This window comes from Pan paniscus, chromosome 23, assembly GCF_029289425.2.
Source record: "Pan paniscus chromosome 23, NHGRI_mPanPan1-v2.0_pri, whole genome shotgun sequence".
NCBI classification, from domain to species: domain Eukaryota; kingdom Metazoa; phylum Chordata; class Mammalia; order Primates; family Hominidae; genus Pan; species Pan paniscus.
Window position 1 is genome coordinate 29,558,125 of NC_085927.1, and position 11,685 is coordinate 29,569,809.

The 11,685-nt window shown below is 50.1% G+C and overlaps 1 protein-coding gene across 6 annotated transcripts in view; it reads right to left on the reverse strand.

Annotated features, from left to right (window-relative positions):
* Nucleotides 1-11,685, reverse strand: part of TXNRD2 (thioredoxin reductase 2) — a 67,526-nt gene that overhangs the window by 55,643 nt on the left and 198 nt on the right. For 4 of the 6 annotated variants that reach the window (XM_063603442.1, XM_063603440.1, XM_008966665.4 and 1 more), the window contains exon 2: nt 1,039-1,107. In XM_063603442.1, the coding sequence (XP_063459512.1) occupies nt 1,039-1,107 (69 nt within the window). The remainder of the gene's footprint in view (nt 1-1,038; nt 1,108-11,685) is intronic. The other 2 variants (XM_063603441.1, XM_063603443.1) reach the window with 1 other exon arrangement.

Below are 11,685 nucleotides of genomic sequence, written 5' to 3' on the forward strand. Positions count from 1 at the left end.
ATGGGAGTGAACGCACAGCCCAGGTGCCCGGTCTGCTAAAAGGAACAGCACTAGGCCTCGTGGCTGCCTGCGCCATCGTTTCTGGGAGTGGTTCTGAGAGTACAGTGTGGCACTGATCCTGGGTGCCTCTGCGGATCCCCAATAGGCCAGGAGACTTCCCAGGTTCCTACACACTCCCCGGCCCCCACGGAGCAAGAGTAGTGGATTTCTTTTACAGCATGTATGCTTCTAGAGCCCAATACTGGACATCAGAGAAGCACAGCTTCAGGGCCAAAGTGCCCAGTTAACTCCCTCTCATTTCAGCCCTACCTCCCTCTCATCCCCTTCCCTCCCCATTCACCACACCTGCCCTCTTATCATTGTGTAGACATGGCCAGAGCAGACCAGGAACTCCTACAGCAGGGCACAGAGTCTGGCAAAGTGCTGGTGGTCTGTGCATCACGTGGGTTAGCAGAGAACTGCAAGGTGTCATCTCTGGACACTCTGGGTCCAGACCGTTCGCCCAATATCTTTACTCAATGGGTGCCAGGCCAAGTACAAGACTCACCCAGCAGAACTGACCATGGGCCCTGGGGGAAGGCACCAGCACTAAGAACAAGGACAGGGACAAGCAGGAGGGTGCAGCTCCAGCCTCGCAGCTAGCCGGGCAGGGGCAGAGAGCAGGCAAGCAGGGTGACAGCCACAGTAAGGTGAAGGAGAGGACTGTCCAGAAGCACGTGAAGGAAAGTGGGGAGCCCGCGGAGGGTGTGAGTGGTGGGAGCTGAGACTAGTCGGATTGGGGCTGTCACTGTGAGTAAAGCAGAAGAGCTGGAGGCCTGGAGCTGAGGAAGGCAGTTCAGCCATGAAGTGCCACGGCGGCCGCTGGGTACAGCAGACAGCTGGAGAGTGGCAGGGAACAAGCCACAACACAGAGGCCACTGGGGTGACCCCAGCAGGGAGGCGATGCATTTTGCTCATGGACGTTTTCTGGACAGCACCACCCTCTCTAGGGGCCCTAAAAGCTTCGAGGCCTTGCCACAAAGTATACAGAATACATACCCTCCTTGGCACAAGCCAGGCCACCAGATCCCCCGCCGACCACCAGGAGATCATAGTCCCGCTGACCTGCTGAGAGAAGGGATGAGAGGTGGGACGGACTGTCTGTCTGGTTAAACGTGGTACAGGATCAATTTTATCAGGATTGGACACTCCATTCTGTGATGGTCAGGGGTGACAAGACACCACACAACAGAGCAGAAAGAGTGACTCGATACACATAGTCTGTGCAAATCCAGAGACCAAGCCATATGGTGGTGAGGTTGGCCGTGGGCGTGTGTGATCATCTTTGCAAATCACACGCACACCATACCAACCACTCTGAACTCAAACCTCACCCAGTGTTCTCAGCCAGACACAGAACTAAGATATTTTCTTTTTTATTCTATTTATTTTTGAGACAGGATCTCACTCTGTCACCCAGAAGATTGTAGTCCACTGCCCTGCTTGGGGGAGGGATGAAAGGTGAGAAGGAACACGGTCAGCACAGGGCTGGGACATAGACCCGGAAGGGCCCCCACAACAGGGGCACAGTGGCACAATCACAGCTCACTGCAGCCTCTACCTCTTGGGCTCAAGTGATCCTCTAGCCTCAGCCTCCAGAATAGCTGGGACTACAAGCACCGATCACCACGTCCAGCTAAATTTTTTTGTTTTGTAGAGATGGGGTCTGGCTATGTTGCCCAGGCTGGTCTCAAACACCTGGCCTCAAGCAATCCTTCCACCTTGGCCTCCCAAGGTGCTAGAATTACAGGCATGAGCCACCAAGGTGGACTAAAACATTCTCAAGTCCACGTGCCTTTCAGTTGTGAAGGCTGCCCTCCGTCACAAGTGAGCAAGAATAAAAGCACGGGCCAGGGGCGGTAGCTCACGCCTGTAATCCCAGCACTTTTGGAGGCCAAGGCGGGTGGATCACGAGGTTAGGAGATCGAGACCATCCTGGCCAACACAGTGAAACCCCGTCTCTACTAAAAATACAAAAAAATTAGCCGGGCATGGTGGTGGGCGCCTATAGTCCCAGCTACTCGGGAGGCTGAGGCAGGAGAATGGCGTGAACCCAGGAGGCGGAGCTTGCAGTGAGCGGATACCACGCCACTGCACTCCAGCCTGGGAGACAGAGTGAGACTCCGTCTCAAAAAAAAAAAAAAAAAAAAAGAATAAAAGCACAAGCAGCCCCTGTCCCTCACAGCTGGCCAGTGCACACAGCCAGGGTCTTGGTGTGCCCAGCTGCAGTCAGCTAGGAGGGAAGCCACCCTGGGCACAGGGAGAGCTGCCTGGGCTCAGGTTTCATCCCTGGAATTCCTTTTGGGCTGGTTGTGGTGTCGCCTCACCTTGGTCCTCCATGGTGGCTCACTGCACATAGTGCCACTCTCAGCCTTTTTAGCCTGCAAAAGGTGTCATCCGTGTCTACTCTGCAAGCTACTGGCGAGGAAGGCAGGCAAGGGGCAGCCAAAAAAGGGAGGGATGGAGAAGGGAGTGGAGGGAGGAAGTAGAGAGGGGAAGTACACTGAACTGGGCCTGAGGTCCGGGACACCCAGCACCAGGCACCAGCCAACTCCCTGCTGAAGGAAGGAAGAAATAATAGAAAGTCATCAGTCTGCTGGGGTGAGGGCAGGGTGGGGACTGATGACAAGACTCTAGGGTATAAAACAAGTAGTGCCCTCAGCCCCTCTGCAGACACGAGCCTGCCCAGATGAGAAGCACCACCCTCCCAGAGCATCTGGAGCCGGTCGCTGCTTCAGACAAGGTCAAGAGGTTCCATGATCAGAGCAGGGTCTGTCATACAAGGCTGGGCAACCTGCCCAACACCTGCATCAGAGCCTAGCGTCTGCCATGAGAAGGCTGCACTTATCTTTGCAGCCACCTCCACCTTCCTAGGCAGGCAAGGCTGCAGAGAGTGTACTTGGAGTGTCATGTCTCTCCACACCCTGGCCCTGCAGATGCCCCACAGACAGGTCTAGAACATGCACTCCTAAAGGATACAAGAGCTGGAGCCTAGAGGAGCCCTGGCTCACAGCTGAGAAAGCTTGGGAAGCTGCATCCAGGCACTCAGGCCATGGCCTGCAGCGAGCCTGCCCCACAACCAAACCCACCCACTGTTTCACCTGGCAGCCAGCCTCTGAGTGCACGTGAGATGTGTGCGCACCTGCGGGAACTGACAGAGCCACAACTCGGTTCCAACAGCCAGTCCAAAGCACACTCAATTCCTAATTCAACTCAAGGGCTCTGGAAAGGCCTAAATTGTTGTAAATTATTCTAATGGCTTTAATATAAGTCTAGAGAACCAAGGACTGCTGGTCAGGGAGAAAATGCCACCAGGTCCCCCGGGGAGCATGAACCTGCTGATGGAGAAGCATCTCTCTCCTCCAGCTGCCTGGTAGCCGGAAGCTTTGCTCAGAACGTCCCTACCTTCCATGGCAGGTGCCTGTCCTTCTTGTTGCCATAGCAGGGCCCTCGTTAGGTCATCCTGCCCTGCAGCCTCGCACTGTGCCCCCTCTGTCTGCTATCAGGCAGGGTGAGCAGCTGTCTGTATGGATGTGCTTATCTTGGGCAGCTTGCTCGCCCCCTGTGCGCACCCAGGAGCCCTCTCGGGCTGATAAACACTGGCATAGGGCAGTCGTTTGCAAGCATAGGAAATCTGCCTTTAAGCACTTGGAAGGGCTTGGGTAGCCTGCTGGGAAGTAAGGACCCCAAAGTACCTCAAAGGTGGGTAGGGCAGATGCTGTTCTGTGGGAGGAAGGGCTGGGTGGCAGGCGTTACCTGGGGACACATCACCTGTGCACTCCAGTGTCCTGGAGAACCTCATAACCTTGCCTTTCACCCACTTTAGCCAGGCATACCCTCTCCACCTGCAGGGCTTGGCCCCAGCAAGTGTCTGCCTTGCCTCTGCCTTCTGACATATTGTCCATTAATTTTCTGCTCCTCTTTGAACCCACTGCCTGGTACAGGCCAGCAAAGAGCAGGAGCCCAGAGCTCATAGCAAGGCCCAAGAGAATGCAGCACTGCACCAGTGAGGGCAAGTGGAAGGGTCCCCCAAAATGTGCACCCACAGGCAGGCTGGCCACCTCAGGGTGCCACCTCAGGGACCCTCCTGTATGGCTGCTCTATCTTGAGCTGTTTCCTGGCAGCAGGTGTTGTCATTCTGGCTCCTGTTCAGGGGCTACATCGCCCACCCACTCCAAGCCTGGGACAGTTCAGGTCTTCCTACTCTAAAAGGAGAAACTGCAGGGCCCGCAGTCCCAGCTACTAGGGAGGCTGAGGCTGGAGGGTGAGTTGAGCCCAGGAGTTCAAGGCTGCAGTGAGCTATGATAGCACCACTGCACTCCAGCCTGGTTAACAGAGTGAGACTCTGTCTCAGAAAAAAAAAAAAAAAAACTGCACCCCTAGGCTGGGCACAGTGGCTCACACCTGTGTTGCAGGAAGTCAGGGACCCCGAATGGAGGGACTGGCTGGAGCCGTGGCAGAGGAACATAAATAGTGAAGATTTCATTTCAATATGAACATTTATCAATTCCCAAGTAATACTTTTATACTTTTTTCTTTTTTTTTTTTTTGAGGCAGAGTCTCTCTCTGTCGCCCAGGCTGGGGTGCAGTGGCACAATCTCAGCTCACTGCAAGCTCCGCCTCCTGGGTTCACACCATTCTCCTGTCTCAGCCTCCTGAGTAGCTGGGACTACAGGCATCCGCCACCACACCTGGCTAATTTTTTGTACTTTCAGGAGAGACAGGGTTTCACCATGTTAGCCAGGATGGTCTTGATCTCCTGACCTTGTGATATGGCTGCCTCGGCCTCTCAAAGTGCTAGGATTACAGGCATGAGCCACCGTGCCTGGGCCCCCAAGTAATACTTTTATAATTTCTTATGCCTGTCTTTATCTCTTAATCCTGTTATCTTCGTAAGCTGATAATATACATCACCTCAGGACCACTGTGATAATTGTGTTAACTGTAGAAATTGATTGTAAAACATGTGTGTTTGAACAATATGAAATCAGTGCACCTTGAAAAAGAACAGAATAACAGCGATTTTTAGGGAACAAACGAAGACAACCATAAGGTCTGACTGCCTGCGGGGTCAGGCAAAAAGAGCCATATTTTTCTTCTTGCAGAGAGCTTATAAATGGACGTGCAAGTAGGAGAGATATCGCTAAATTATTTTGCTAGCAAGGAATATTACTATTAAGACCCTGGAAAAGGAATGCATTCCTGGGGGGAGGTCTATAAACAGCCACTCTGGGAGTGTCTGTCTTATGCGGTTGAGATAAGGACTGAAATATGCCCTGGTCTCCTGCAGTACCCTCAGGCTTATTAGGGTGGGGAAAAAACTCCATCCTGGTAAATTTGTGGTGAGACTGGTTCTCTGCTCTCAAACCATGTTTTCCGTTGTTTAAGATGTTTATCAAGACAATATGTGCACAGCTGAACATAGACCCTTATCAGGAGTTCTGATTTTGCCCTTGTCTTGTTTCCTCAGAAGCATGGGATCTTTGCTCTGCCTTTTGCCCTTTGAAGCATGTGATCTTTGTGACCTACTCCCTGTTGGTACACCCCCTCCCCTTTTAAAATCCTTAAAAAAACTTGCTGGTTTTGCAGCTCAGGTGGGCATCACGGTCCTACCGATACGTGATGTCACCCCCAGCAGCCCAGCCATAAAATTCCTCTTTGTACTCTTTATTTCTCAGCCGGCTGACACTTACAGAAAATAGAAAGAACGTACGTTGAAATATTAGGGGCAGGTTCCCCCAATATCTGGCGCCCAACGTGGTTTTCTTTTTCCTAAGTGCATGTGGGAACCCGATTCCCTTTGGTAGGTGCGGAGAAATGTTCATTGGTCCAGTCCACAGAAATGCTTGTTCGGCTCCCTGACGATTGGTGAGTTGTCTGTGTATCGTCCAGGGTAACTATGGGTCACGCAGAGTCTAAACATTATGCTTATCTCTGCTATATTAAATTCCTGTTAAAATGGGGGAGTTCGGGTTCCCATGGAAAATATGGTCACCCTATTCAGGGCAGTGGAAGAACACTGTCCTTGGTTTCCTGAAAAGGGAACGTTAGATGTGGAACTATGGGATCATGTTGGTGCAAAATTCCGAGAACTGGTCCCAACAGGAAATTATGTTCCCGTCACTGTTTGGGGTGATTGGGCCTTGGTACGTGCCATCCTAATGACATACCAATCCCGTGACACCCTGCAGTTACCACAGTTTTCTGAATCTGGCCACCCTCTACCTCTTCCTCAGCTTTCCTCTCCCACTCAGCCTTCATTATCTGCTCAGCCCCTCCCTTTGCCTACTCCTCCCCCACCTGATGATACTGAGGATTCAATATCTAACTCCAGTGACTTTGGCTTAACATCACCCCCTGATGATCTTATTTCTTTTCACGAAGAGCCGACACTTGTAGCTCCTGCGGCCCCAACTCAGACAGCCCAGGACCATATCTATGCTAACTCTTCCCTCTCCAAACCTTTGCAGTCTTTGCCTCCGGAGCCATCCAAACTACAATTTACCTATAATTCTGCAGGCCCTCCCCCATCCACCACAGCCCCTCACCCTCCTATCATTTTGGTCCCTCAACCGGTCACTTTGCCATCCACTCAACCTGCTTCTCTGTACCCTTCTTCATGCAGGGACACCCCTGCCACTCTGGTTGTGCAGGACTGGGCCAGTAATCACCAGTATGCTTCTGCCTCTTCTGCTCCCCCAATGCCCCTTTCTCACACTCTTATACCAGTCCGACCCCTTCAATCTCAGTTTCTCTTATCTGTACATACTTTTCCTGTCACTTCTATGCCAACTCTATCTCATGTGCCTGCTCTTGAAACTTTCATGCAATGCTTATTACGCCAAAACAAACAAGTAGATTAGAGGCGTGGGCTTATTCGGTCATGCTGGAACCTCCTAATGCTCAAGGGGTACAAGTGTGTCAATATACGCCACTCAATCTTACCTTTTTAAAAGAATTCAAGGATGCTTGTACTCAGTATGGTCCTACTTCTCCATATGTTAAAACGGTATTACAGACTCTTTGTACCGAGGTCATTTTGCTTCCTATAGACTGCGACCTTTTGGCAAAAGCTGTTCTAACTCCATCTCAGCATTTACAATTCCATACCTGGTGGTCAGAGGAGGCCCACCTGCAGGCTCAGCTAAATCAGACTGATGGCATTCCAATTACTCAGGCTCAGCTCACAGGCTCCAATAATTACTCTGATACTACCGCTCATTTAGGCTTTGATGCTCTCACCACGGAACAAGTAACAAAGGTGTGTATGAGAGCTTGGGATAAATTACGCACCCCAGGCCAAACTCCTGTTTCTTTTACTATTGTTAAACAGGGTCACAATGAATTATATCTTGATTTTTTAGCTAAATTACAAGATGCTGTTGAAAAATCTGTCTCTGATGAGCACACTCAAGGTATTCTTCTTCATATGCTGGCTTTTCAAAATGCGAACCATGAGTGTAAAATGGCCATGCGTTCCATCCTACGTCAAAATTTACCTGATCCTGAGGTGTTGCCTGCATATATTAAAGCTCGTGAAGGCGTTGGATCGGAGACCCACAGAGCTATTCTGTGGGCACCGGCCATGAAGCACGGCAACCAAACTGGCTCGACTGATTCTTTTCTTGGAGCCTGCTATAATTGTGGCCAACTTGGTCATACCCAAAAAAACTACACTGTTAAAAACTTAAAAGCGGCCAAGCCGGCTTAACAAACACGGCCAAATGCTCCTGCTACTGTTTGCCTGCGTTGTCGTAAAGGTAAACATTGGGCAAGTACTTGCCACTCAGTCTGATATAGATGAAAATCCCTTGCCACAGAACCAGGGAAACAGGAAGCAAGGCCAGTCCCAGGCCCCAATATCAAATGGGACACCTCAGACTCAGACCAATGTTGTGTTTTCGTGTCAAGCAGTCCCAACGCAGCCCCCAGCACAAACAAATTTACCTACAGCCAATCCAGATGGGTCCCAGCCTCTTCTTCTGTCTCAGTACAATGCTTGTCTACCTCCACAGTAGGCAGCAGGGCGGTCGATCTCTGTAGTACCATTCCTCTAAATTTACTACCTAATTCTTTGCCTTTAATTGTCCCCATGGGGGTCACTGGCCCTTTACCTCAAGGTTCAGTGGGCCTGGTGTTAGGCAGGGCATCCACATCATGATACTAAAGGTATCATAGTTCATACTAGTCTCATTAATTCTGATTCCTCTGATGAGATTAAACTTATGTAAACTTATGGTGTCTGCCAAAGTTCCTGTTTCCATTCCGGCCAGTGAGTCAATTGCTCAATTACTTTTACTACCTAATATTGTTTTAAACAAAGGAGATAAGACATGGGGCCCTGGGATGGGCTCCAGCGGTGAAAAAGCCGCTTATTGGATTAATGTAATTCCTAAACAATGGCCTACCTGCACCATACACATTCAAGGAAAAAAGGTTGAGGGCCTAGTTGATACTGGGGCTGATGTTTCTATTATTTCCTCTAATTTATGGCCTTCCTCCTGGCTTAAACATCCCACTAACATGAGACTAGAAGGTGTTAGAAAAGCTGAAGAAGTTCACCAGAGCATATTTATCTTGCCTTGCACTGGCCCTGATGGTCAAAAGGGAACAATTCAGCCTTATATCATGCCCATCCCCATTAATCTTCGGGGCAGAGATTTGCTGGCACAAAGTGGGGCTGAAATTAATATTCCACATAACTTTTACAGTGCTCCCAGTCAACATATAATGGAAAACATGGGGTTTGTTTCCAGACTTGGTCTCGGTCCAAAACGTGAAAAAATTACTAAACCTCTTCAAGTTACTGTAAAAGAAGACAAGGCTGGTTTAAAAGCATAATTTAACTACTCCCCACTCCCAATTATATTTAGCATTGTTTACTTTAAGCTTTCTAAATCTTCCTAAAAACAATACTCTGACTACAGCTAAATGCCATTATACAGGCAAAAAATTCTCCCTAAACGAAGGCAAGCCAGTGTCATGGAAAAACTCCCAAACCAATACCTGGGAACCTGGAACAATTATAACGTGGGGAAGAGGGTATGCTTGTGTTTTACCAGGAGATCGTCAATCCCGTCTGGGTGCCCACTAGGAGACTTAAACTTCGTGTGAATACTGACAATAAAAACCATTAGGAAGAGACGTTCACGTCAGAGACTGCCCTCATACCTGATGAGATCTGTACCGACTCCTCAGAAACTGGCACGCCAAATCAAAATGGGTCTGGTTCAATCCTCCCTAATGGCAACGTAAACCCCTCTAACTAATCCCACTTCTCCTAATTATCTTTTTCTCCTTACGAACCTAAAAATCTCACCATTTCTATTAGCCTGAAAATAACATCCCTCTGTTCTTCTCTTCCTCCTTCAGCACTGGATCTCACTTACAATAGGTTTTATTTAATAATTCTCTTCCTTACACTTTCTGTCTCACCAGTTTCCCCTTAAACTGATTTACCTGCTACACAAAATTATTCTTATTGGGCATATGTGCCTTTTCCTCCACTTATTCGACCTCTCACCTGGATGGATGCTCCTGCAGAAATCTATACTAACGATAGTGTGTGGATGCCTGGAACTACAGATGACCGTTGCCCCGCTCAGCCAGGAGAAGGCACTGCATTTAATGTTACTATGGGTTATAAATACCCTCCTCTGTGCCTTGGACATGCACCTGGTTGTATCCATCTAGAAGCTCAAGTCTGGGCTGCTTGTCTTCCAGAGAGATTAGCTATAGGGAAATGGGGACATTTGGTCTCTGGCCTCTCCCTTTCTCCTTTAAGACAAATAAAAAGAGGAGTAATAGGAGATACCCCATACTTTCAATATAAACCTGTAGGAAAACCATATCCTAAAAATTTTGAGGGCCCATCTAAAACTTCAATTTGGGAATGATTGTGTTAACTCACATGCAGTAGTATTAAAAAATGACTCGGCTGGGCGCAGTGGCTCATGCCTGTAATCCCAGCACTTTGGGAGGCCAAGGCAGGTGGATCATGAGGTCAGGAGATCGAGACCATCCTGGCTAACACAGTGAAATCCCGTCTGTACTAAAAATACAAAAATAATTAGCCAGGCGTGGTGGCAGATGCCTGTAGTCCCAGCTACTCGGGAGGCTGAGGCAGGAGAATGGCGTGAACCCGGGAGGCGGAGCTTGCAGTGAGCTGAGATCGCACCACTGTACTCCAGCTTGGGCGACAGAGCAAGACACTGTCTCAAAAAAAAAAAAAAAAAAAAAAAACAAACCCCAAAAAACGACTCATATGGTTTAGTAATAGACTGGGCACGAAAGGGCTACTTAAAAAACAATTGCTCCTCTGGCGGAAAGGAATGCCTGGAGGCTACTTATTTTATTTCTTACTGGGAGGACCAGGATCATCATCCTATTTTGCATAGAAGGTTCAGTTTGTTCTTTCCCTTAAAATAGGAAGATAAGGGCATTATCCCCCTAAGTCTCGTATGATATTCCCCATTCTGAGTCCAGAATACCTAGAAATTTGGAATTTGGCTATTGCCGTGTCTGGACTGTGAGTATGGGAAGGGGAAACTTTTCTGTCTGTTGTCCCCACTACCGCCCCTCACATCCGTGATTCTGAACCCCATGATAAATCCCCTTTGAACCTTTTTCCTCCTTTTGATGCCAAATCCCCTTTTATGGGACTCCGCCAGCACGGGTGCATTTAACCTTCCTGAGCTTGCCCACCTGACGCATGCAGCCAAGAAGCTTTGAAAGATGGAGTGCCCTGGCTGAGGGTTCCAGGTCTCAGCAAGGCCACGAGGTGGTGACTGCCTCCCAGAACTCTGTTGGGCCACCCTCCGTCCTGGAGATCCCCAAAACCTCCATAGCACCAACTCTGCCCATTCACACACACAGTCAGCCCTCCCTCCCGAGTCCACCGCGGGCAGAGGGCCAGCCACCATGCCTCCCATAGCCGCCATCCCTGGGAAGGAGCCCTGACCCCGTCCTTACACCCCTCTACACTCACTGCCTGTGGGGAGAGCTGCTCGCTGTCACAAGCATCCAGGGGGCTGGGTCGAGGGGCCCCCTGCATGGTGGGGGACCATGTTGTCGTGCATGGAATGAAACTGGCCACACATAACAGATATGGTGGCGCTCTGGTCGGATCTGGGGGAGTCTGTCCTACAGGATGAGGCTTGAACCGTCCTGAGTGACCAGACACCCAGCCTCTGCTTCGAGTGCTCAGTTATGATTATTGTCCTGATTTAGTTAACTGTTCTTCAGGGGCTCCAGGAGGACGAGTGTGTATCCTCCCATTGCTCTGTGCAGCGTCTAACCTCTAGAGTCTAGGGGTCTGGGGAGAAGTTGGGAAGTCTGGCCAGTGGGGCCGGTGCCTGGTGACCTCGGGAGGTGGGATATCATCATCTTCAGAACTGTAGTTGTTACTGGGACACCAGCTCTGGGAGACCATAGGTGCAGTCAGCACAGCACGACCTTAGACAAGGCACCCAGCCCCAGTTTCCCCACCTGGGAAGGGGGCTACTTGTGGCTAGAAGCAGCCCGGACTCCTGAGCAAGACTAGACCAAGAGGCCGGTATGTGGACACCCCCGCGTGGGCACCCCCACGGGGACACCCTGGCCACCGCCGCGCGGACACCCTCACGAGGACACCCCGGCCGCGCGGAC